This window comes from Fusarium sambucinum, chromosome IV (genome assembly GCF_050947815.1).
Source record: "Fusarium sambucinum isolate potato_lamoka chromosome IV, whole genome shotgun sequence".
NCBI lineage: Eukaryota > Fungi > Ascomycota > Sordariomycetes > Hypocreales > Nectriaceae > Fusarium > Fusarium sambucinum.
This window is the reverse complement of record NC_139291.1, coordinates 1,252,093-1,278,370: the sequence shown is the minus strand read 5'-3', so window position 1 is coordinate 1,278,370 and position 26,278 is coordinate 1,252,093. Positions and strand designations below refer to the sequence as shown.

At 49.0% G+C, this 26,278-nt stretch overlaps 8 protein-coding genes across 8 annotated transcripts; 5 read left to right on the top strand and 3 right to left on the bottom strand.

Moving 5' to 3' along the window:
* Positions 1-279: 279 nt before the first annotated feature.
* Positions 280-3,915, bottom strand: FSST1_000463 (MARK/PAR-1 family serine/threonine-protein kinase; the record flags this gene model as incomplete). The annotated part of the gene is made up of 3 exons (XM_083230825.1): positions 280-2,309; positions 2,359-2,989; positions 3,130-3,915. The coding sequence occupies 3 exons, from the start codon at positions 3,913-3,915 to the stop codon at positions 280-282; spliced, it is 3,447 nt and encodes a 1,148-aa protein (XP_083090645.1).
* Positions 3,916-6,712: 2,797 nt separating this feature from the next.
* On the top strand, positions 6,713-8,788 carry FSST1_000462 (uncharacterized protein; the record flags this gene model as incomplete). Its single annotated transcript, XM_083230814.1, has 1 exon — positions 6,713-8,788. One exon carries the CDS (start codon positions 6,713-6,715, stop codon positions 8,786-8,788), a length of 2,076 nt encoding a protein of 691 aa, XP_083090644.1.
* A 1,498-nt stretch (positions 8,789-10,286) lies between these two features.
* On the top strand, positions 10,287-11,314 carry FSST1_000461 (uncharacterized protein; the record flags this gene model as incomplete). Its single annotated transcript, XM_083230803.1, has 4 exons — positions 10,287-10,399; positions 10,447-10,582; positions 10,635-10,972; positions 11,029-11,314. 4 exons carry the CDS (start codon positions 10,287-10,289, stop codon positions 11,312-11,314), a joined length of 873 nt encoding a protein of 290 aa, XP_083090643.1.
* Positions 11,315-13,274: 1,960 nt separating this feature from the next.
* Positions 13,275-14,836, top strand: FSST1_000460 (soluble quino protein glucose/sorbosone dehydrogenase; the record flags this gene model as incomplete). Its single annotated transcript, XM_083230791.1, has 3 exons — positions 13,275-13,580; positions 13,634-14,417; positions 14,463-14,836. The coding sequence occupies 3 exons, from the start codon at positions 13,275-13,277 to the stop codon at positions 14,834-14,836; spliced, it is 1,464 nt and encodes a 487-aa protein (XP_083090642.1).
* A 489-nt stretch (positions 14,837-15,325) lies between these two features.
* FSST1_000459 (GTPase-activating protein SEC13) lies at positions 15,326-16,502 on the bottom strand (the record flags this gene model as incomplete). The annotated part of the gene is made up of 4 exons (XM_083230780.1): positions 15,326-16,082; positions 16,138-16,253; positions 16,370-16,411; positions 16,500-16,502. The coding sequence occupies 4 exons, from the start codon at positions 16,500-16,502 to the stop codon at positions 15,326-15,328; spliced, it is 918 nt and encodes a 305-aa protein (XP_083090641.1).
* A 592-nt stretch (positions 16,503-17,094) lies between these two features.
* Positions 17,095-18,169, top strand: FSST1_000458 (uncharacterized protein; the record flags this gene model as incomplete). The annotated part of the gene is made up of 2 exons (XM_083230769.1): positions 17,095-17,214; positions 17,264-18,169. 2 exons carry the CDS (start codon positions 17,095-17,097, stop codon positions 18,167-18,169), a joined length of 1,026 nt encoding a protein of 341 aa, XP_083090640.1.
* A 741-nt stretch (positions 18,170-18,910) lies between these two features.
* FSST1_000457 (uncharacterized protein) lies at positions 18,911-21,173 on the bottom strand (the record flags this gene model as incomplete). The annotated part of the gene is made up of 2 exons (XM_083230758.1): positions 18,911-19,901; positions 19,951-21,173. The coding sequence occupies 2 exons, from the start codon at positions 21,171-21,173 to the stop codon at positions 18,911-18,913; spliced, it is 2,214 nt and encodes a 737-aa protein (XP_083090639.1).
* A 4,213-nt stretch (positions 21,174-25,386) lies between these two features.
* On the top strand, positions 25,387-26,172 carry FSST1_000456 (uncharacterized protein; the record flags this gene model as incomplete). The annotated part of the gene is made up of 1 exon (XM_083230747.1): positions 25,387-26,172. One exon carries the CDS (start codon positions 25,387-25,389, stop codon positions 26,170-26,172), a length of 786 nt encoding a protein of 261 aa, XP_083090638.1.
* Between the last annotated feature and the right edge of the window lie 106 nt (positions 26,173-26,278).

Genomic DNA, 26,278 nt, shown 5'->3' with positions numbered 1-26,278 from the left:
CTTCTGCCCATCTCTGCAAGTCTTATAATAAATCATTACTACTACTATATCTTTCCTGTATAATGCCCACCCATGCTGGAAACAACGACAAAGCGCCTTCAAGCCCACTTTAAGTTAACTTCTTATACAATCGACTACATGTCCAGTACTTCGCCCGCTTAAAATGGCAATTCGTCAGTACCCAGTCAAGCGCCACATCTATGGACAACACTGTCCTGTCCCAATGCTTGTTTCAATCAAACTCCACTGTTAGAAATGTCTACTCAAATGAGCTTCCAGTTATAGCCTCAGCTCCCTAAGGATGTGGTCCGCCATGCTCTTGTACTGCCACGTGTTTCCAGCCATTCGCTTGAACTGAATACCATGTAGCGATAATAGTGGCACCTTGACGATGAAGATTTCAAACTCCAACACCATGCTTCCACCAAGATCGCTCTGTACTTGAGTGCTCGTTTCTCCTGGGACTTGTCGGGATGGTCCCGCGTTCCTGCCGGAGTTGCTGTCAAACGAAGTCTCCGAATTTGAGAAGCTACGGTCTCGATCCGAGCGGCCTGGCGTTCGTGGTGTGGTAGGAGGGCGGTCTGAGTCGCGGAATTCATCCCTCTCTCGCTCGCGGTCGTCTCCTCTCATGAGACCTCCGAAGCTGAACCGACGCTTATGACCTGGGGTGTTTCCAGGGCTCATGGGTGGATCCTGCACCTTGTTCAGATCAATACTCGGTGAGTGACGACACCTGAATCCACCCTTAATCTCCGTGTAGTCAACATTCAGTTGCTTCAATACCCGCTTGATATCCGTTCGGATCGCGGGTACCGACTTGCCGGATGTCGTCGACACGCTAAAGAGACCCTTGAGGAAAACTGGCTTGGACAGTTCTGTGTCGTCCAACCGTTCAGTGGACACGCCGCTCTGCTCCAACTCCTGATCCGTTTCTTCAGGAACGTTAGCTTCCTGCGCAGCATCCCTTCTCTGTCGGCGATGCTGTATGCTCTCCCTCCTTGCGTGACCAATGGACTTGGCTCTCAAGCTCACAGATCGAGAATGACCATGAGCGCGACGCGAGCTAGAAGATTCTTCGTTCCCTACAGATTGATCAGATTCGTTGGTTGCTGGATGATCCTTCCGCCTTCTCATCTCTGCCGAGTTGACACTGGTCGATCGTCCCAAGGCACTTCCCCGTCTACCCTCCCTGGCACCACCGGCAGACATGGGCGGGCTTAGAAGCTCACCATGCTGGCCTTGGTTGCTACTAGAGCGGAGTTGCGAATCCGACGCATCCTCTTTATCACGCCGGCCACGGCGGATGCTGAAGCTCTTTCGAGGTGCCAATGGTGAAGGTTCGGCTGGAGAATGAACCTGCACCACAGGAGGGTGCGAACGATCCTTGTCCAGACGCTCAGGCTCCCTACGCTTGCGTGTGCTGAAACGACGTAGAATACCAGCTGCAGTACCCTCCTTCTTTTGGATTTGTTCAACTCTCGGTTCAGGTGGTGGCGCAGGTGTCTGTTTCGGCAGCTCTGGCATATCATCTTCGCCATGGGTCCTGGCACGAGGTCTGCTGCGTCCACCAGTGGGCTTTTCGCCTGGCATCTCATAGGCAGAAGAGTTGGTATGAGCTGCTTGAGGTGGTGCGATTTCTGGCAAGGGTTCGGCCTCCCTTGCTTTCTCCTTTTCGCGGGCCTCGCGTTCCCTCTCTCGCTCTCTTTCCTTCTCCTCCCTCCTCTCTCGTTCGCGTTCTTTCTCTTTCTCTCTTTCCCGTTCCTTTTCCTTCTCTTTCTCCTTCTCGCGGGACTGGGATGCCACTGGCGGCGGCACCATATCGGCATGATCGCGATCTTGCTTCTCCTTGACAAGGTAGTATATAGATAGAAGAGGACTAAATGCGTTCATAGGGTCGTTCCCAACTTGGAGGGCCTCAGAACTGGGAGCCGACAAAGTATCACGACTGGTGCCGGAGTTCCTTCGCTTGTAAAAGTCAAAGCCGAATGGCCTCCTCTTCTCGGCATCTTTTGCGGGCGGTGGAAGCTCCTTCTCTCTTTGGTAAAGCTTGATAGCACGCTGATATTCCTCGGATTCGATGATTTTGGCGAGCTGTGCATTGATGCTTTCGGGTGTGCCAAAGTTGAAGCCTTGCATAGCAAGAATTACCTCTGGCTCCAAGGGTGTCGTTAATGGTTCGCGGCTGGGCAGGTAATTATCGGGAGGACCGTTGAAGCCCTTAGCCATCCATGGGTGTGTCAATACTTCCTGCATTGTAGCGCGCTGTTTAGGATCCGTGACGAGCATGCGAGATAAAAGGTGTTTGCACTCTGTAGCTTAGTTAGTGATACGTATTGAAACAATCCGCAAGAAACATACCGCTTGAGAGCCATGCGGGATAATCGACAAGACCCCTTTTAATTTTGGCGTGAAGCGCGGGCATGCTTTGGTCGTCGAATGGCACTTTACCGCAAACTAAGACATAAAGGACGATGCCGAAACTCCAGACATCGACCTCTGGGCCGGTATACGCTCTTGCCTGCAACAGCTCAGGCGCAGCAAAATAGAGACTTCCACAGAATGTCTTGAGGTGACCCTTGGGAGCGAAGAGGTTGCTGAGACCAAAATCGATAATCTTGATGTCGCCTGTCTTGCTGATGAGAATATTCTCGATCTTGAGATCTCTATGCACAATGCTGTTCCTGTGCAAATAATCCAAAGCACTTGCGATCTGCCTACTAAACTTTCGGGCTTGTTTCTCCTTAAGCTTGCCATGGGAAATGATATAGTCGAGCATCTGGCCACCGTTGACATATTCGAAAAGCATATACCAATGGTGGTTTGTACGGACAACATCGTGAAGTGCACAGATGTGGGGGTGATTCAGGAGAGTGCTGATAGCCGCTTCGCGAGCAGTTCGGATTTCCTTGGATTGGTCGGCACGCTCTTTGTCGGCGCGAGACTGGTGGCCATCATCGGTCGAGCCGCGAGGGATGATTTTACAAGCTACCTGTCGAGTCGAACATGGTCAGTATGTGTATGGGAGCTGCAGGGATATCGCGATGAGGGGCAGATTCATGTGCTTAATCGAAGGGCAAATTGATTCATAGAAATGATGTAATCGGCCAGAGCAAAAATCTGTAGACGTACCTGTTCGCTGCCATCTTCCTTTCGGGCGAGCTTGACCTTGCCCATGCTGCCAGCACCGATGGTCTTGCCTAACATCCATTTTCCAGATTGGGTTGGGATAACCGTACGTGATCTCGCGTGTTTAGAAGTTGAAGCACGGGGTGGCGCGTCGGCATGATTAGTTGGAGGAGCTGCGCTTGCGTGGCTAGTCCCATTACTGGGAGCGCTGGCTGAAGGAGGCATCTCGGGCTGAGGGTTGTGGTTGTTGTTTTTTGAACGAGAAGAAGAGCTCCTTCGATGGGCCCTCGAGGGATCGGGGCCCCTGGTCGGGGGAGGATGTCGATCGTCTTTGCTCGAGGTTCGATTATGTTTTGGGTTCGCGGCTAAGCGTGAGGATTCGTGGTCATTTTGCGAAGTAGATCGGGATGAAGAGGTGCGCTGATGTTGGCTATGATGAGGGGGAGGATGTGAGTTGGCGGCGTTGGAAGCAGAACGAGAGTGAGAGTGGGAATGGGAATGAGAACGGGAGGCGTAGGCCTGGGATTGGGCCTGGGACAGGGACTGGGATTGGGAGCGAGATTGAGATTGAGAGTGTGAGTGTGAAAGCTGGCGGGTGTGAGATTGGTTGTAGTTGGCACCTGTTCCAGTGGACGTGGCTGGTGCAGGCGCTGCTGGGGCCGCTGAAGCGGAGGGAGAAGGGGGAGGAAAAGAAGGAACCCGACTGGAACGACTGGAGCGAGTTGAATGAGTGCGACCAGGACCTCGTGAAGCATCAGCGACGGCAGAAGAAGCTGTTCTTGTTCCCATGATTGCTATTTTGTATATAAGTACTATGCTGTGATCTGCTGTGATGTGCGGTACGAAGCGAAGCGATGCGGTATTGTAAGAGATCGGAGAGAGACGGTGTAAAAAAGGCGGGATGTTGATAAAGTAACTGGGTCTCTTTCTGGGGTTTGCTCGAAATGGTAGTGAGCTGTCGTGGAATCAATGCCCAAGTACCTAGGTAGGCAGGGAAGACGCTGACCCGACCCAACTCGATTCCAGGTATAATGTCCAGTAATTGTATGAGCTGGAGCTGGAACTGGAGCTACAATGCCAGCGCAGGCGTAACGTAGTCGCAAATCCAGTCGCTTGCCGGCAAGGTCCTTGATTTGATTCTTTTGCTGGCCGAGTACGACCTAATGACCAGAGTGAAGGGCGGACAGATAAAAAGACCAGAATTACCTAGTCCCTGTGGTGATCTGAAGATTCAGTTCTTTGGTTGCGATGACGATGTGTTTGATCTGATACTGCCAACTGCATACGAGACTACCTAGGTAGGGCACGACAGGTTCAAGTGCTGACCAGAAAGCCCCTGGAAGAGTTAGACTCAATGCGAAGCGAAGCAACGCTATGTATATGTAAAAACGTAGATGGATGGCACAAGAGGCAAATGTCGATAGGCGCAAAGTATCTTGACTGAGTTGTATGCCACGATAGTGTAAAGAGACTGAGTGTCTCTAGAGAGTAAAACAACCAGCGATCGAAGGGAAAACAACGCAAAGATGCAAGTGAATAGGTAGGAATGTGCAAGGGAAGAAGTCAGAGCTTTTGACCCTGACAAGCAGATTTAGTAAGAGGACAACGGCGCAACGTCCGTCTGGTTTGTCCAAAATACAAAAGTCCAGTTGGGGGGCATGTTTGGCTAATGGAGATGGATATCGTACTATGTATTATGGACTGTAGCTAAAAATGACTTGGTCTGAAAGCGCAGCACACACAGCGCAACACGCAGGACATCACAGCGAAGCAGAACAAAGTGCAGCAGCGGTATGTCCCATCTGCTCACCTCTCTCACCTCTCAAGAGGCTTGGAGGCCAAGGATACACCTGGATGTATGCATGCAAGTTGCCGAGACTTTACCACCAGTCCAGCTGTCTTTGATCTAGCACAGCAGGCCATTTCAATCGTTTCAGGGGACTTTCCACTTAGGTCACAGGTAGCTTCAACTTTCCACCAACAGTCAAGTCTTGAGTGGAGATGAGATATCTCGCTCTAGCTGAGCTCTCATTTCGCAGACCGTTAGTAACGGATCTAGTCTATAAGCTTGACGGCATAGTTGGAGCCCATCGGCCTGTTTAATTATATTTGACTAAAGTTTTGAGGAGAGCCTCAATCAGAACTGCAGTAGACATTGTGGCTTCTCATTCGATCGATGGCTCCACGATACCAATATCTGCACCGTTAAGTTACCGTACCTACCAAGCCAAGTTCCCTGTTTCCAGCAACACCAATGCCAAGCACAATATCCGACGTCAGCTACCAGTAGAACGCTGCATCTCTGACCTGCCAAGTGGATCTGCCACAAAGTGCTGCAAATTTACGTGGCTGATTAAACGAGGGGTTGGAGGCTGGGGTTCAGAACTGGGAACCAGGTTTAGATCTCGTCTCCTTTTGAGGCAGCTGTGTCTTGAAAGTCGCATTGCCTGTTCCAAAGAGCTCAAAGAAGCAAAATCGAAGCAGCCACAAGACGGATAAGCGCATAGCATCTTGTGGGCTGTCCCTGGAAGGATCAAGACATGGCTATCAAAAGCAGAAGAGACAAAATTAGCCAGTCACGTTAAACCATTTCAGACCATGATCTCAGATTCTTTGTTTCTTTCAACCTATATCTGAGATGTCAATTTTCCTGTTGCCCCTTGCATTGTGTAATGTGTTGATGGATAAGATGCGTTGTGATGCAGCACAATGCATGTCTTGTGTTCACATCAGCCGGCAATCAATGATATGCCAGCCTGGTCCTGCTACAGGCATATGTCAGCCACCGCACCCAGACGGAATGCCAAGACTCAAGCCGAGCCGAGTGTTCCTCTTCCAGTGACAGACAGACAGAAATAAACGCAATACCTAGTTATCCCTCCCTCTACGGTTAGAGATGTCGGTCAGACTGAAACAACTTTGGTGGATAGACATGTTTGAATGCTTCTTGGTATTCATCATGAGAAATACTATGACGTCTCTCTGCGATTATGTCATGACTTACTTTGGGCAACTGTACTCTGTACGCAGCGTCTTGGAGTTGTTTCAAGGCTGCTCTGCCAGTCGCATTCCTTTGCAGCGATGCTCGATTGACAATTTTCACTCGCGTGTACTTGCATTGGTACCCGACGTTGGAGAAACTTGGAGGGCTGGAGTTGCACAAAAACTCTCCAAATTTGATAGAACCCGCTGTCTTGAGGTCTCTCCCACCAGGGCCATTGAGTTTGGCAAGTTGACAGCCAGGCTAGTGGCTTACAGAAAAGCTAGTCCCCAAGCTTTAGAGTATAGAAATAAACAGTCTATGATCTCGGCCTAAATCGCATAATATGACTTACTATTTTCGTCCCTCATGTTTCCAGCAGCCAATTTTTCAGTCACCCTGACGGACAGGGAGCTAACTTTGTTGCTTATCGATAAGGCCAAGTTAGACGTTGCGACAGTGGTCGCATCAACTTGGCGATTCGCTCCATCTTCGTCGCAAACTCTCTGGTCATATTCGAGATCTTCGCGTCTTTACTCCAGTGAGTTAAAGCGCTCATTTTAATGCTTCTACGTTCATTACGCGATACGCCAACATCTCAGTCCCATGTCATATAAACGCTCCCGCGCAACCTACGAAGCCGATTTCCATGCACCCTTTGCAACATTCGGCACTCCTCTCCCCGATGACCCCGAAGCCCGAGACGATGGCTCGTTCGTTCCAGTGTGGAAACAGGAGGTGAGGGATGAGAGGGGAAGGAAACGACTGCATGGCGCGTTCACTGGAGGATGGAGTGCAGGATATTTCAACACTGTTGGATCCAAAGAAGGATGGACTCCATCTACATTCGTCTCGAGTCGAAACAACCGACAAAAAGACGGCAAAGCCCAAGCACAGCAGCGACCAGAAGACTACATGGACGAAGAGGATCTTGCTGATGCCGCAGAAGCTCAGAAAGTACAAACTTCTCAGGCATTTGCTGGTCTCGGGTCTTCCGACCAGGATACCAGCGCTGGAGGATTAATGGGTTTGCTGAGAGCTGAAGGGGACACCATGGGCCTAAAGTTGCTACGGCGCATGGGCTGGAAGGACGGACAAGGCATTGGTCCCAAGATCCGAAGAAGTGCCCGGCTTGATAACCAACAAAAGAATCCCGATACCGCCGAAACGCATTTGTTCGCGCCGGATAATGCTGAAATGATTCGATTTGTCCGCAAGAGCGATCGGAAAGGATTGGGTCACGACGGCGAAGCCAAGTTGACGAACCTCAAAGCGATTACAGCTGCAGCCGACGACGACGATGACGACGACGACAGTAATAGCTTCGATACCTCCATCCAAAACACGTCTCTATTTTCTTCACAAAAATCGAAGACGAAACCAGCGCGTGGTGGAATAGGAGTGGGTATTCTAAACGACAATGGATCCGATGAAGAAGACCCTTACGAGATGGGACCCAAAATCCGGTACAATCGCGTCGTCGGAGGTGACAAGAAAAGGAAGAAGGCGAAGAAAGCATCCGCTGCAATTAATCCTGCACTGAAAAACGCCCCTGTCTTCGTGTCTCGATCAGCTCGAGTTGGCAATGGTCTCGGGAGGTGTCATGATGGGCGATTGCCGCTTGATGGTTTCGTGCTAGCCAAAGTTACAGAGGATTTGTCTGATCTTCTCTTGGAGTATGTGCCTCCTCCAGTCCCAGAAGGATGGGTATCGTCCAAAACATCCTCAGACCAGGCCAATCCTTCGGACTATAAATCTACAGCTGATGCTGCTAAAACATCCACTCATGACGCAAAGTCGAGAGCTGCACTTCTCGGAGAAAAGAGCTTGCCAGGGAAGTCTATCTTTGACTTTATAAGCAGCTCGGCACGCGATCGACTTGCTACAGCATCTGGGAATAAGAATCTCCCGCAAGGCTTGGGAGAAATACCTGAGGGCTATGCTATATCGGAAGAAGAAAGACAACAGGCAGTTTGGGACCAAACACCCAAGCTGGACCGAGACACGGCCATCGCAGCTATATCACGAGGCTCATCTGGGCCTTATGCAGACAATGAGGAGAAAAAGGCACGTTACAGGACCTACTTGGAACACTTTGCGACAGGCAGTCAACCGTTACCATACAAGCCCAAAGGCATGGCTTACGATGACTTTGCAAAAGAATTATCGGAATTCCATAACTGCGCCAGGATATTCAAACCAATGACAGGGTTTATGGCATCTCGCTTTACCACAGCCAAGAAGCCATCAACCGTCTCAGCAAACGAACCTGAGGCAGACCTATTATCAAAGCCAGAGCCCAAAGTGACTGATCCGGCAGAAGATGCAGCTAAGATCGGCATGTACGGCAAGATGACTCGTAAAGTCCAGGACTTCTACCCTACCAGATTGCTGTGCAAACGATTCAATGTTAGACCGCCTGCACATTCTCAGCCAGATCCAAAGACAGGAACTGGTTCTGGCCCAAGAAATCAAGATTCAAGACCAATGGATGATGTCGAAATCAGTTCAAGGTCACCGAATGTGGATATCCAAATGATCGAAGGCGCCCCTGCAGGAACTGTGCCACCAGCTCCTGTGCCCGAGCCGGCCATTAACCCAGACAAGAACGAAGCAGTAGAAGGGAAGACAGCGCACGATGAAGTCCTTCGAGCAATTTTCGGAGATAGTGACAGCGAATAGACCGCTCTTGATTACAACATACTAATAAGTTGAATGGCAAAAGAAGACATGCTTACAACAACCTTTGGTACTTGAATCCATATTTCAGATACCTGCCTCGAGATCAAAAGATGCCAAGGATATACTCCGTATGCATCGGGTAAATGATGGGACTGGGTTGATGGGACTTGTGATGTAAATACTGTTTAACCGAAAAGTCTTAATATTAATCCCGTGGCCTAGATGATTATTGAACTCGAAATAAAAACAGATCATGTTGGAGACACTCTACATAATATCCCAAGAGTATGTATTTATACGGTCACTACCTAGTATTGATTTGACCCCATTCTTTGAGATGTCAATGTTTTCAACCTGCATTCGATCGGCCTCTCAATCTTAAACATGGAAGGACGCCAAGGGTCGAGCTTACAACTCCAGCGCCTCTAGCGCCTCACCTCCACTTGGACTGAGCGGCTAAGACCCTGCTGGTAGCACGTATAGACCTCTGATTGGACGAGTCAACGACAACGCGGGGCTCCAATTTAGTGTCACTCTGCCACTGAAGCTCGGGGGCTCACTTCAGGGGAGCAGCCGTCGAATGAGGAATCGCGTTGCTCGCTGTTCTGAGGACCAATGTGAACCTCACTCACGCATCACATCACATCGACATATCTCCATCACTTATAGGGAGACCTTCACGACGCGACGAGGCCGCACTTCCGATACGACAGCGAACGAAAAATTTCTCCATTCGCCTGTTGCGCTTAATTTCCGCCCGCAATCAACGTTTCAACTCTATTGTTAGACTGTTTACCAATTCAACCACCTACTCAGCCGTCTTGGAACCGGTGAACTACCTGCATCTTTGATCGACCGCCTTTCTCCTTTTCGTCCCTTTGCCGATTTGGAGAGGCCCTTTGTCTTGAACAAATCTGTGCCCTCATAAAAGGAAACCGCCATCCTGTCTGAATTTCAGGAACTTGGAATTGGACCATCTACGTCCTTGGACAATAAGACACCATCACCTGCCTCGTCAAGACCGCCAAGCACGCGCACAACTTCAAGCCATCATCGCGAACCGACTCCCGATAACCTAAAATCCGCCAAAGAGCCGGAATCTCACATTCTTTTAAAGTGCGAGCAGTCTCCACCGCCGCAGTATCCCGCCTCCGAACCTTCAACCTCGCGCCCTCCCCCCTTCTCGTCGCTCTTTACCTCTCCGACAAACGACGCTCACGAGCGCTCCGACAAATTCGTCACCTTTACCTCTCGTTCTCCTTGTGAAGCAGAGGCATCAGGATCCGCCGCGCCAGCATACGAATCTTCTTCTCCAAGAGAAGCGCTTCCGTTTGACCCAGACCAAATCACTACTGCATTTCGCGATCCAGTCGCGGAGACCAAGCGCGCACTTCCTCGGGATACCAAGGGAGATTCTAATCGAAAGGACGACGACACAGAACCGCCTCCGGCTTATTCAGAAGAGGGCGATAGTCCCCTTGCCGCATTCTCTTTCCTAATGGCTGCCGCAGGAGGAGCTTCAAGCATCATCACCCAGGTGCAACAGGGCGGGCCGCCTGTTGCCACTCTGGGAGATGTTGGTGCTGATGAAACAATTGCTATGGACCTGAGGTGAGCTTCTTGCGCTGAATTTAGTCGCAGATACTAATTTCAAACAGGGGTACAAGGTTTTATCTCTCCAGGGATGAATTGCTCACTTTACCTGAGTTTGTTCTTCTCTCTTTGTTCCCCAATGGTTTGTTTCCTGAGGGTCAAATGGGCGGTTTTTCTGACGGCGATGCCGTGCAAGTAGACGTAAGCCAATGCCCTTCTTATTGTAGCAAACACTTTGACTCACCGAGACTAGTACGACCCAGCTTCGCTTCAGTACATGCTTGATTTCTTCAGGGACGTCGCACAGTCTATCCCCACAGATGGATCACCAAGTGTTTCGCAAGACGAGGATACGCCCTCTCTTGGTACATCTCGTGACGACTCTAAGCGAGCCGGTATCATTGTACTTCGTGAGGACCTTGACTTTTACGCTATCCCTCCCCGACCAGACATTGGTCAGCTTGATATGATTGCCGTGAAACGGGCAGCCGCAGAGGCTTTGCAGCAACAGTCTGGCATCTTTTCCGGACTCAAGCGAAGTGACGAGCCCGGTACTACCGAGGCCCATCTTATCGAAATGTTGACAGCAGGGTGAGTCAAATCCGCATGAACTTGTTTTGAAGTAACGAATGCTGACCTATTATAAGTGGTTTCAACCACGACGACCGATGGGGTCACCGTGCTGGCGAGCCCAACAAGGCTGTCATTTGCAGTTTGGCACTTGCCCGTCTGCGTAGCGATATCCGAGGTAACGAGATGGGTACCAACGCTGTTGGCATGGCCCAGAAGCTTCTTCTCTTCTGGCGTAAGCCCGCTCGACGATGCTGGTGGGAAGGTGTTGAACTCGAGAACGTTGCTGGTGTTGAGGGCAAGCTCAAGGTCTGGATCCGAAGAGTATGGACCCTTGAGATGAGTGTTATTGGCCTTCGTTAAACCATCATATCCTGCATTTCTCTCCTCGAAAACGTATAATTGTTACCCCCCTTCTCTTTTGTCTCACACTTTGTGTAGCTTTTGTTTTTTTATCCCCCATTCCCTCCCACATTTTCACTATTTCCTCCATCCAATTAGGCTACTGCCCATTGTCTTTTTTCTCTTTTTCTGTTTTACACCATTTCATCCTGCGATCAAAGTTGGCGGAGGTTGGCCTCCATGAACTTGGGCAGATGCAAAAAAGGCACATATGTGGAAAGGAAGAGAGGGTTTTTGGTCCATCGAGATTCACAAAGGGCGGGCGTCAGGGTGCCATTGGAATGTTGGGAGTTTATTTGCAGACCTCCCATCTGTCTTTTCTTTTTATGTTTGATATACAGTACAGAGATAATTTAACTACTCAAAGACATGTGTATATTCCTCCTATGCGGAGTTGGGTCTGGTTTGATATAAGAGTGATTTAGTAAGATATCTTCTCGACTCTAAAATGTCTTTTATGATGCCCGTTGAGAACAATGTCTTGTTTCTTACGAAGACGGGTGATGTTTCATGATCCCATGAACCCTCTTGAAGTAATATGCTTTGTTACATTTAGGCCGGGAGCCCCTTGAGAGGACAACATCGCATAGTGGGTAGCAGAAAAGTTGGCATTCAAACTTTATGGTACAAAACCGAATAGCCTATAGGTATGCATCGCTTGTCATGCTACTATCAAATCACGAGAAGGCCTGGCAGGAAATCATCAAGAATGTACAATGGTGAGATGCTGACTGTACAGAGGAAGTGTTTCGGAATTAGGGCTGTCTTTGCTGATTGTCTTACACATTTCACCCATTCTCTGAACTCGCAAGATGCCCTATTTGTGAGCAATCGCGTCTCAGAATTGTCATTAAGAGAGCATTGAAGCTTACGCAGTAGACATTGGACATTCAAGATGCTTACTTATGTGAAGGTCTCCCAGTCGTCTATTATTTAGTGACAGTTGAATATGTTACACACGATGTATTTCGAAAGCAAAGCTTATGACGCCTTGCTATACCACGATTCTAATAATAGAGTCAATATAGCGTATACAAAATGTTTAAAAGTTTGAAGGGAGATGGCGTTTTGTGGCACTTGTACGAATAACCTAGTTTGGTACCTGCATAATACGATTTGGCGGCGTTACCACAACATCAGGACACTCGGCACTGAGATATATATTGTACTGGCACAAATTCTGGTAGTTCTTGAATTTCATCATGATCGTCTGGAAATTGTCAGGTTCTGTATCGACAAAGACCCACTGGCATATTGTTGAGCTTTTGAACTCGCAAGCTCTGGGCAGTGCCTGCAGATCATTGCTTGCTCAGTGTCTCGTTCCTGCATGGTTTCTGGGCAGGATTGGGAACGAACGGAACTTGATGAGCTGTGGCATCCGTATTCCTCCAAGAGGAGTTCGTATCTCAAGAGTTGATCAATCCTGCCATTTTTTATAATACCAAGAAACATCAGTTCCTCATCGTACTCGTATATAGCACAGCCTCAAACATTTGGGTTAGTACATTGAATCAAGCATTTTAAGTTAAGAGCGATCTGGGGTAAATGGGCAGGATCAGCCGGGATCGACCTGCCGACCTTCCTTTCATTGGGTCATTCAGGTCTGCACCTTCTTGGCCGAGGCATCAATGACATGTTTGTCTCTCTTTCCAAGGGTCCTTCCTCACTTTTCGTTCCCATCTCCAACTTATTCCTTGCTTTGGCTCTGCTTCATCTTCATCTTGTTTCTTCCACATACACTTCCACTTCCACTCTCACGATCACGTTTACGATTCACGATTATTTCCATTCATTCTTTGATACCCATTCGCATACGATTATTCACATCATTTGTACAACTCCATCTTTGCCTGCCTCCAAAAACCCCAAGTCCATCACATTTACTTCCTGATTCCCCGACGTCATTCCCCTCACCGTTACAATGGCGCCGATCCTCCGCGTTACCGCCACCACATTGGCTTCAACGCTTCTCTTCTCTCTATCTTCAGCCCAGGATTGCAAATTCCAAACCCTCAAGACATCATACCCATCTCCCGTCACTGCCGAGAATTGGAGCTATGGCCTTGTTGCCAACGAGCTTAGACGGCCCCGAGGCATTCTGTTTGACAGCAAGGGTGCCCTTATTGTCATAGATTCTGGAAATGGTATTCTCCATTTCGAACTCGAGGATGGAGGAGGAACATGCCTGCAGGTCAGGAAGAAGACAACCCTGCTCGAACAGGACAACGTGAGTCAACTATATATTTCCCAACTTGATTCAAACTGACCAAATCGACCTAGTTGAATCATGGTCTCGCCATCTCCAAAGATGGTCGTACCCTCTATGCTTCTTCCTCCAATGATGTCTTTGCGTGGTCCTACGACCCGTCAAAGGTTACCCTCAACAACTCCACAGTCCAGACCTTGGTCACCAACATGGCAAATAGTGGCCATACTTCACGTACCCTACTCATCTCAAACAAGAATCCAGATATGCTTCTTGTGTCCCGTGGCAGTGCTGGCAATGACGACCGTGGAGCCGAGGATCAAGAGACTGGCCGCTCCCAGATTCGTGCATTTAACATCTCATCTTTCACCAATGGCTCTGACAAGGAGCCCGAACCCTATGATTATCTCGATGGCCGTCGACTTGGCTGGGGACTCCGTAACTCGGTAGGCCTGGCAGAGCATCCCGAGACCGGTGGCATCTTCAGTGTCGAGAACTCGGCTGATCAGCTCCACCGCAACGGTGAAGACATTCACAAAGACAACCCCGGTGAAGAGATGAACTTCCACGGCTATCTCAATGGATCCCGAGAACACCAGGGCGGCAACTATGGCTACCCTCATTGCTACACACTCTGGTCTACTGACGACTTCCCCAATCGTGGTAACCTCAAAGTTGGCGACCAGTTTCCTGCTGATCGACAGTCTCGTCAAAATAAGGACGATACCAATCCTACCGACCAGGAGTGTAATGCGGATTATGTCGCCCCAGTGCTGGCATTCCAAGCTCACACTGCACCGCTCGACATGAAGTTTGACGAGGAGGGCAATACTGCCTATGTTTCGTTCCACGGGAGCTGTAAGTCACCACCAACCTGAAACATATCCTATCTAACATTTGCAGGGAACCGTGAACCTCCAGTCGGGTACCAGATTTCTGAGGTAGCTTTTGAAGATGGTCAACCAAAAGACTCCTCACGAAGCAAAAGCGCCGCCACACCCATCATCTACAACGAAAAGCTGTCTAACTGTCCTGACGATTGCTTCCGTCCTGTTGGTTTGGCATGGGACCCACAAGGACGATTGTGGTTCAGTTCTGACAAGACCGGCGAGATCTTTGTTTTGAATCACAAGAAGGAAGACTCTGACGGCTCCTCTAAGGGCGACGACAGCGATGACGACGATGATAATGACAACTCGGCATTTTCTCTGCGACCTGGCTCTGCTGCATTGATTGTGACAATGGCAGCTGTCATCATGGGAGGGTTCCTCGCATAAGAGAGCAGTGTACTTGAAGTACTGGTTACCGAGGTCTTGAAGGGTTGAGGGAGAAGAGTTATGCGGCGCTTTGGTTTGGAGCGCGTGTTTCATTCGGAGCAATCAGATATCATTACAGTGTATAGATTAACCTAATTCATCATTGCTTAAATTCATCTTAAATTCATAACTCTATGCCCATGAGCCAACAAAGCTTGCCTCTCGCCTTACATCGTCATAGTGCCTGTTTTGATAACAATCAACTTCAGCCCCCTTGCCACGCACAACTGGCGTCTTCTATAGTATCTAGGGGGTAGCAGATTAAGCTTTAGGCTACAAAGGAAATAGCCCAAGAGAAGATGAGTATAACCAAGCTACAGACTCGCATCTTCACATCTCGTTCAGTATTGGGTTTAAGAGGCCATAGCAAGATAATCACCCTTTTGTTTGCCTTGAACGCCTGGCTCTCCTATTTGTGTCCATCAACGTGTTGTTGTACGTAACCATAGTCTATTCCTCAATAGTCTTAACACACTCCCACTCACCCCGTAGGTTCTCCTTCCACAATGACACCTTGTTGTCCTGGCCACTGACTGCCAGCACGTTACCGCTAAGCGACCAGCTGACTCGCCACACAGCCGCCTCAAAGGGGAGAACCTTGGATTCCCACTGAGTAGGGCTTGAAGGATCAGATGTCCAGATGCGGACAGTCTTGTCCTGGGAGGCGGAGGCGATGTAGGACTTCTGGAGGACAGTAGGAGACCAGGCAACATCTCGGACCCAGTCGGTGTGACCGGTCAGGGGCTCGCGCTCCTGCTTATAGGTCTGAGAAGCGGGATCAAAGGCCCAGATCTTGAGGACGTTGTCGCTGCCGCCAGTGACGAATCGGCGGTTACTAGTAGCACCAGGGCCAGGAGCGCTGCTAACAATGCTGCCGGGGGTTGTAGCGGGGGCCCAAGAAACGGAGTTGACGCCAAGACCGTGAGCGGCAAAGGTGGTGTGGTCGATGCTGTTGTCCTTGAACTCGAGAACGCTGACATTGCCGTCGGAGGAGGCGCATGCTAGCAGGCAGCCAGCCTCGTGGGGAGACCAAGAGACGATGTTGACCGAGGCCTTGTGTAGGGGAAAGTCGTAGATTCGCTGCCATCCGTTGCTCTGTCCACCCTGCTCCTTCCAGATAAAAACCTTTCCATCGTAGCCAGCCGATGCCAGGATGTTGCCGTACTTGGGATGCGCCCAGGCGACACACCAAACAGCACCCTCATGACTATTGATTCCTCCTGGTCAGTTATTGTTTGTGGTCTGGCGAGTGCTTTACTCACCCCTTCAGAGTCTCGATCAATCGCTGGGTCTCGCCCTCAATCTCAAAGATCTTGATCGTCTTGTCGCCAGAGCATGTAGCTAGCTTGCGGCCGTAGTAGTCGAGGACAGCATCATGCTGGAGAAGCTGTCAGTGGAGTTCGAGATGGTAGAAAGCTTGGTTGTCTATATGACCAAGGGCTATACGATGCATCGTGCAGCTCCCAATCGCATCATTCGGGGGATGGAACGTACAATCATGTCCTCATGACCGGAGTTGGAGATAACTTGCGCCGACTAAAGGGGTGGGGAGTTAGCTTTACTGTAATCAATATATCTAGATATTGATCAAGGCAAGTGGGTTTTCGTTTGGTAGAGAACATACCATTTTGTTTGATTTCACACCAGAGTTACAGCGCAAAAAGAAACAATCAGAAGAGGGATGGCTTATAAAAGGTGGCTACTATCAGAGGACACGATACCGCCCATGACCTGGAGCTATCGCGCGCCAGACCGTGGCGGTGGTGACAGTTGGCCAAGCTGAAGGTCACGTGAATTGATACGTGATCTTATCGTCTATTCGCCAACCCCCACTTACCGCTTTTGTTTCCGAGCGGTAGAGGCAATACGTACCGAAAGTTGATGTTGCCTCGGTCGCAAGCTTCCCCGGACGCTACAGTAGCCGTTATGTATTCGATCACGAGCCATTGACTGTCCTCCTTTTGGAATCTGGGGAAACGGCACTTTCTTGGATTATTCATCTTTGAACCTTACATCTCATTCGTCTTTTTTACTTTTGACATTGTACTTTTTTACTTCTTGTCTATATACACATCTTATCTATTGCGCATTCTCTCTAACCATATATCATCTACTTGCGTTCTGTTCGCGCCACCACTAGAAACAAACACCCCGCCTAGACCGAGGCATACTACTTGGATACCAACATCTTGACGACATACCCATACATAGATACAATCATGGCGGACGCTTCATGTAGCGGCGGTACTCCCTTCAAGCGACTCATCGACCATCAGGCCCGAGATGTCAGTCATCATCAAGACCGGCTCATAGATCGCAACGGTCACCAAGGCCATGCTGTAAGTGCAAACATGATATTCTACAAGATTACAAACTGAACTCTTCGAGTCCTTCAGATCTACACCACAACATATGCAAGGCGCGGATGGCTTCGGCGCATTCATGGACGGTCCTTCAACGCTTCCAGGGGTTCCCCAGCATCACCACGCAGCAGGAAGATTAGCAGCCCATGCCGCTGTTCTTGAACAAGGACATCCACATGCATTCCATGCCGCACAACAATCACACTTCAACCAAGCGCATCACTCCCCTTCAGTAGATACGAGTAACTGGGCATCCGACTTTAACCGCTTCGCAAACCAGTCGCAGCAGCGACAACCTGTCCAGAATGGCTTCTCTCAAGCCGCGCCTCAAATGCACCAGCCGGCCCCTCAGATGAACTTCCACACCGCATTCATGCAACCTAATAATGCTTTCGCGCCCATGTATGGCCAGTCTAGCGGTACATTCATGGACAACACCACAGCACCGGTACAAGAAGCTGGTTTCGACGACGAAATGTCAAAGTGGATGGCAACAAACGGTGGCGGGGGCATGGAAGAAGTAGACGCCCTGATGGACAAGATGGCTCGCGAACTAGAACTCAACGACGCAGCGGTAGCGCAAGCCGAAGCCGAGCGTGCCTCACAAGAGGAAACCACCGTCGAGCCAAGACTAGAAGCGAATCCTCTCAAACTTGTCTCTGATGACATCGGCAATCTCCCCATCGAGGCAGAACGAGAGGCTATTCTTCAAGAACCAGAACCCGCCGAGACTGTCAAGACAAAGTCTGAAGTCGCAGACGCTGCTGAACGACTGCTAGAATCAGTCGAGCACGAAGATGGCGAGAAGTGGAAGAACTCTGTATTCTTGTCTCTTATGCGAGATTTCCGCGATGGGAGAAAGGATATTATCGACAATGAGATTCGCGAGACACCTGAGAACGAGACGAATATTGCGAAAGATGATCAGTGACGACTTGTAAATTACAGCGAAACCAACAAAGCTTCTGAGCCGGATTTGCAGCGTCAGGATACCATTTTGCATACATTAGGGAATCTCACCCCATATCAAGACGAGCTGACGTCGCGATGGGAAGTTACGCCAGTATTGGGCGATGAAGTCCAGGATTCTGTCCTGATCCATGGTTCGTGCGTTGAGCAGCTCAGTCGGACAACATTCTGAACTATCATCTGCAATGGCAAGCGATGAGATCGGGGAATGAAAAAATGAACAATATACGGTTCATATATATATATAGGATATAGGGGCCGAGTCCATCTAATACATCATTTTGAATACAAGAGACCCAGCAACACACTTCAGTTTTAAGAACAGTGTTTATACAAACATACACAAAAGACAAGCAAAAGATGATAATAGTTTAATGATTTAATTCAGAAAAAGCATTTCTTTTCGTAAGCCGCCAGTCGCTCCTCAAACTCCAAATATTCCCTCCCACCCACTTCATTTGTAACCTAAAAATGCAATCCGTTACGTTGTCATCGCGTCTCCCGTGATGCATTCTTGAATAATGACAAAAACGCAATGGCGCGTACACGATGTAAGATAGATATAAGAAAATCGTGCAATCCAAACCCCAACCCAGTCTTGTATGCATAACGCCATGTGATACCGAAAGAAAAAGAAAAAGAAAAAAGGTATCAAGAGTAATCTGTGTTCTTGATCATGACTCATTCGTGATGAGTCGACGCTCTATTGAGATTTCCATATACAAGCGCAATCGGTAAGTGCTGGACTTGTCCGTCTCATTAGTTGTGGAAGAGATCGCTTGCCCTTGCCGGTCCATGTGAGCTCCAGCCCTGAGATAAAGTCCTCGTCCTCGTCTTCCTGGATAGTCATTGTGATTCTTGTGCCATTCCTAATGAGCGCCGTCGCGTTGGTTCCGTCGCCAACCACTTGATATTGAGTGCATGTGGCTACCGAATCTTCGTCCCAGAGAAAGCGGCGCTCCATCATCTTGTAGACATGAGGATAGACAGGAAGTTTCCAAGCATCCCAAGCGGTTGACTCAGTCGCATAGCTGTTCTCTGTCGTGGTAGAAACGCCACCGCTTGTTGTCGGGGTCGGATGATATCCAGTGGCGGTTTCGTTAGGATAAATGAAAAATTCGATAACGGTGTTAGGCCAGGTACATATCCAAGGTTGCTCGCCCACCTTGGCATTCATTGGCTTGTTCTTAAATCGATGAAATGAGTTGTAATCTTCGTAATCACCACCATCCTCATCCCAGCCTCGCTTCTCCAACTCGCCAAGCTTCTTGTCTGATACAATGACGGTTTTATTGTATGTTGTCCGTAACCACCAAGCAGGACCGCGTGCAACATCAGTTGTGTCGTTAACCAACTTCATAGCAACAGTACTGATACTTGGCGGTTGGGCGCCCCACGGAAATGGGTATTTGTCGTCGTCAATGGCATTGAGTGTCAGGTTGTAGGAGATTTCGGATTCGTTCTTGGGGTCCGAATCTTTCAAGACCTGAATAGACCAGAGAGGATAAATGATGTCGCAGGACCACGCTGATGATTGTGTTGTGTCATTGAAGCAAGCACTATATCCCTGGGGACTAGGGTCAATGTTGGGAAGAGCAAAACGGCCTGTTGCCATAGGTGGTAAATTAGAGGGTATAATTGTCAAGATTTCAGGGTCGTATGTTGTTGGGGTAGGAGGTGATAAATATTTGTTACTGAAAAGTTAGCATAAAACTCATGTCAAATCGTCGGTATATAACTTACTCGTCAACGTCAGGGGGCGGAGGTGGGTGATTTTTAGTTAGCATCGTCCCAATCACAGCGCCCATGATAATGCCCATCAGAATAAGACCAACAAACAGGAGACATATGGCCCAGTAAGGCACGATCCCGCATAGCTTCTTCTTGGCCCGCCGTTGCCATTTGTTGACGGGAGGTTTCTCAGAAAGTCCAGCGGCAGCACTATTGATGTCGTGTGAACTGTTGTCTGAAGAGTTGGCGCTTCTCACGGAAGGTCGGGTCCTCGGCAAAGCTAAGTCGTCATCGGTCGAAGAGAACTCGGGGTCGCGAGTTGCGATTCCAATTCCACCGGCACCGGGTATTTGAGCAACTGGTACTTCTCTAATTGGGGAGGACGGTTCCGACACGGGAGATACTGGGGAAACAGGTGCTTGTGCAGTTGGCCTGGGCACATAGGCATTGTCTGGGTATCTTGTGTAAGGTGGTAGTTCTTCTGTGTGGCCCAAAGGGCCTACTAAATCTCCTGCCTCTTCTCCATCTGGTCCTATTTGCCGCTGGTATGTTGTCCCTAAACCGTTGAATCCTACTGGGATTGATTGACTGCTACTCTCGCCGGAAGTAGTGTTTTGCGTATAAAGCGCATATGGGTGAGCCGGGCCTTGAGCTCCTTGATAAGGCCGATCATCTGGTATGACAGCATTGGCGGCGGTAGAGGTTGTAGCCATACTCATTGTTCGTTGAGGGTACATGTTGTATGGGTGTGAGGGACCAGATGGGCCAGTATAAGGGCTTTCGGCCCGGATGACAGGGGCGTCTGATGATAAGCTAGGGTTGTTTCGTACATGAGATCTATCAGCCATGGTCGTGCCATCATTTCGGAGAGCGAGAGAGTCGTGGTTTCGGTGCGGTTTTGAGATACTGGAAGGTCGGTTTCGAATAGCAGGTGTGATCTCTGATGATGAACGGGGCGCGATAGATTCCTCGGATGGCTTTGCGGAGGTTGTTGGTTGTGAGAAAGACTCGGTCGGGGATAATGGAGGTTCATGCTGAGTACTCGAGTTTGGTGTCGGGTTCGTGTTTGAAGAGTTGGTAGTATCAGTAGGTCGGAATCCGTCCGCCACCATCATGGCATTGAGGTCATAGTCATCTTCGATAACGGCACTGCCTGCTGATAGCCTTAGAGAACGCGATCGTCGGGTCGAAGAGCGACGCGAGGCGGCAGTGATCTTGCTGTCGTTGGGATCCATGGCGTGATGAAGAAGTAGGCTAGGGCTTCGAGCCAGAGACGCCGGCAAGGGCGTGCCCTAGAAATGGTGAATTAATTATCGAGCGTTGAAGTCGAGGTTGTTGTCCTAGAATCTACGATTGGGTTTGGTTGGGAGAGCGGTCGGCTGGTCAATGTTGAAAGGGAGGCCAGTTTGAGTTTGAATGCGAGCGGTATTTAGCGAAACGATCAAGATTATGATTCGATAGAGATGAAATTGGGCGCGTCGAGCGTTATCGAGAGTTCGGGATGATGAGCGAAGGTTTTCGGGTTGAAGATGTTGACGAGTTGATTGAATGATTGACAGATTGAATTGTTTAGCCGTTTGGTTGAGATGGATGGATCGATGGATGAATGGGGAATGGGTATGAATGGATGGGCAGGAAGTGCAAAAAAGCCAAGAAAGAGAAAGCGGGTTTCGAGAGGGAGCGAGGGAGCGACTGAGTGGCTACACGGGAGCAAGAGGGAGAAGGCGGACCAATAATAGACAAGAGGCGCCATGCCATAGAGGGTCCCTCAGCGGGTTCAGGTGGGTACTTGGACCAGGACTGAACCAGTAAAATATTACCTAGAAAGGGGAAAGATGTCGACCTAGGGACCGTCTAGGGGAACGAGCAACGAAACTAAGCTAGAGATGGACTGGGAAAGTCGCCAAGTAAGGTTTTTGCTTTTCCTTGGACCTGAGCATGGTCCTCAAGTTGGAAGTTAAGAGCATGCCATGGCCAAACTCATTCCACCTGTCTTTTGAGAGAGTTTGATATAGATCCAACATGTCTGTTCAATTGTTTACCCTACTAGGTGCTCTCTGTTGTACTTCTACTATGTAGACTACTGAGAGAAAAGAAACCCCCTGGTTGCCATTCAACCAGTGGACCTGGCTAGGGTCTCCAAGGGGGGGTCACTCACCATGATCCGCCTCAAGCGATTGGCGGATCAACCAAGATGGACCAGTTTCAGCACGCAGCAATGGGCAATGGCTCTGCGTTTGTAGTGGATGGAGAGAGGTTTCATTCCTGCGTCATTGCATTGGAACTCGCCAGACTTTTGTTGAGCTAGTCAGTCAGTCTACAAAGTACTTCCACGATGTATGCATAATCATGTTGTTATTATTGTTTACGTGGTAGAAACCTCGTATTTACTATCCTCGTAGCCCTCAGTCTACGCAGTCTCGGCCTTGATGACAGTTCACCTCCATCTTTGACCGGAGCCATCAACTCCTCTCTCTCTCTCTCGCTTGGCAGCCAAACCTGACTGGGGTATTACAGAGCAAAAAGGTTGGTCGGTAAATGAGATGAATGGAGGGGGACTTGGGAATCAGGGTCTAGAAAGATGGAGAAACAATATCTGACAAGTTGACTCTCTATATGTGATTGACGATGAGAGTCATATCATCTGTTTTGATTCATTCCAAAACTCTTCCTTCCATCACATTCCTAACATGTCACTGTCGATCCCGGCCGAACCGGCGACGAACTTCCATGACAGTCTTAACTTGGCTTGGTCTCCTTGGCTCGGCTTGGCTTGGCTTGTCCCAATCCTAAGGTCAGGTCCAGGTCCCTCAAATCAATCTCGGATGTCCCCCGTTTCCGCTGATCACAGCAAATCTCAGGGTAAAAGCTGAGGGCTGAATCTTTTTTGGGTAACCCGTTCTTAACTGCCAGCTTCATTAAAAAGGTCCACACAAATATCCTGCCTTTCCTTCATCGCTTCCAAGTTTTCTCGAAACGTCACTTTTGTTTAACCTAACCAGGGATTTTACTCCATCAGAAATGATTTCTAATTTTGATTGAATTCACAGAATTAATATCGCGTGCCAAAATGTGCTCTCTTCGACTAATATTATGCTTATGCTTGTACCGCTCGGGCTGCCTCGCTCATCTCACATGTCTTGTGTCTCCAAGCTTATGCTTCGGCAACGTGCAACGTGCAACACGGACTCGGAAACATGGTTACAGCAAAACAAGAGTTACTTCCCGATTACACAGTCTCATGCCGTGTCCAACCACAGCCCGCAATCTCACAAGTTTATTCTTTCAGATGTATACAAAGTTGGACGATTTCGATGTATGCGTTGTCACGAAAAAGATGGTGTCAGACGCGAGACTCTCATTGCTCTTCTTCTTTTTCACAGAAGCAGGTGAGATCTAACTAGCTCTTATATCAAGCAACCCCCAAAATGAAGTATTGCTCGCCTCGCTTTTATTTTTTAATTGTTTCGTTATCTATCCATGTGTCTTGTCCGGGGTAAGTCTAGCTAGTCCCTGTGCTGAACTGCCGGGACATTATTGGAAACCTAGAGCAACCATGAAACGAAACCTTGGTCTCGGGTCGCCTAGTGACTTGAGATGTTGAACCACACGTTCCACACTTGTAGATATCAATAGTGGTGGGTTTTAGTTAGCACTCGCATAGACTGGAGATCACACGGACTTGAAGGAATAAATCTTCCTTGAGCTAGTGAGTTCTGTGAAGATTGATTGAACCATCTATCACCAGCTGTTTCATCAGTCGTGAATTCAATACCTTTACGAGTTACCCATGTCAATGTTATGGCTTCAGTACTGTTACCCTACATTGATCTCAACATCAACACATAACGTAAAGTCCTGCCATAAAATAACACTCTAAATGTAAACGAGGCTCAAAGAGCACGCACATACTACTAGACGCATCTCTCGAGACTGCATCCTTGGATCGTCAGCCTTATAATTGATGTTTTCTGTTTCGTTTCTGCACACTAGATCACCTCACCTCACATCACTTCACCCGCTTATAGAGCTCACCACTCTTAAGCGGCTATTTCCATACCATGACAGTCCATTTTCAACCCTACTGCATGAAACCCCATCCTATCCCATCATGCCGCAGTACTCCCATGTTGAATATTGTTTCCCCTCTTTTCTTCTCTCACCCAACCAAGCTAAACTCCCTGACTCCTTCCCCTCCTCCCTGCGCCGCGGCAGCTCGCAGCTTGCAGCAGACCTCAACCAATCGTTGTGCTTCAAGACGAGCGTTTTGCAACCGCGCTCTCATAACTCAGGTTCTTTAGATGTGCACTGCAGCCTCGTTTCGTTACCTTGGTCGAGGTTGATACTTGAGAGATAGAGAGGAGACAAAGCAGCCACAGCTAAATATCCTGACTGCATGACGTCTAGGCGTCGCCTATCCTCGACCCGTTCGCATCATGTTGTGTTTAGTTCGAGTGATCAGTCGTTCGTGCTATGTAATTATGCTGCTCAACGGAGTTTCGTGCTAGGTTAAGTTTCAAGGAAGTTGATCCTATGTCCAATGTACTACTGGAGTAGACTTGATCTTTGTATTCCGTTGCCAATTGACTTGGTGTTATCCAAACAATCCCTTCTTTAGCTAACAACTTCTGACGAACCATACATTCACATAAAAGTGCTGCATATTTCGCTTCACCTTAAATCTACTCGTCCACGAGATTTGCATCTCTTACACCCTCATCTCTGGTCCTAGATCACCTCGCTCAAAAGCAGGGCGAGCGTGGCGCACCCTTTGGTTTGAACGGCTGCTCGCCCGAGAGAGCCTCAAGGAACCAAACGATGTCCAGGTCCATTGGTGGTTCGTCACCTGCAGATTTGTTACTGGTAACTGGTACTGCACATCACCTGGAACGTTTTGGTCGTATTGTATAGGCTCGCTCACACAGCTGCACAGACGAACGCTCACTACACTCACTTTGATTCGACCATCATATTTCCCCCCTGTCTGTCTTGCTCCTGTCGTTACCCTTCTCAGAGCCTACTGCTGTGTAATGTGCGACAACCATGGGGGGAACAATAACCTCTCCTTTTTGGTCTTGTCGTCGCCCGCAGAGTATGTGATGGCTTGACAAGGCAGCCGATCCTGACGATTGCTCTATGGATGTGCAATGCGCAATGCCATAATATAGTAGAAACCTCGACTGGGGTTCTGGTCTGGTCTGTGTTAGTCTCCGTCTATATCATGCTGCCATGTCCGTCTTGTTCTTTGCCTCATCTTCCTTCTTTAGATTTCTTCTTGTCGATCACCCTTCTTTTGTACAAGGAACCCCTTACTATCTGCTCCTTGCTTGTCCTATTCCACAACACCATACCCAAGCTTCACGATTTGGTTCGTGAACACCACTTCAACACCACCAATCACTAGACAACCTCACTGCCCAATAAAGTCATCATATATATTCCATCACCATGTCACACAAGTCATTTGGCGGTTCATCCGTCTACTCGGATGATACCAACTCATCAACATGGACAACTACATATGCCAGAATCCCCAAGAAGCAGCCCATGGCCATTCGATTTCTGTCTTGGGTTGCTGGTGCACCTCCAGGTGTCACCGCTGTCAAGAAGAGAACCCGAGACTTTGATGATGACCGCTCTGTCCGATCAGGTGGTTCAGCCTTTTCTTACTGGAACGAACCAGAAACACAACTCTTCTGGGTTGCTCGACCTCATGGGTACTACTACTACGGTGGTAGTAACAGCAGCAGCAGCAGCAGCGGCAGCAGTACCGGGAGCAGCCGTAGCAAGAAGAGCGGACGTAGTCGCAAGGATGGCGGAGGCTCTCGTAAGCACTTTGATGGAGCCGTTCCCCGACCTCCAGTACAGCCTATGGGGATGCCGATGCCGCCGATGAACGGTGGCCCACCTCCGCCTCCGCCTCCGATGGGTGGACCCATCGACGGAGGTTTCGATCCCGGGTTCGGTGGAGGTTACGAAGGAGGGTACGATGATGGTGTTTACGATCAAGGACAAGGTTACGATCCTGGTTATGGAGGTGGTTATTCTCCGACACAGATGAATGGTCCTCCTCCTCCTATGCCACCACCTCCCATGAACGCTCAAATGCCCGAAGCAGCACCTTTTATCAACGTGACTGGTCAAAACCAACCAGGCAATCCTTTCCAGGGGGGCAGAAGTGGTCCCCGATCAGAGAGTGAATGGAGTTCTGATTGGAGTGATCAAGAATTATAGTGTCAAAGGGAAACTTTCTTTTGTTTATTTAATGACTGTATAGTTAACGACAAGTGGGACGGCGAAAGGGAGTTATGGGACCAAGTTATTACTTATTATTTAATTT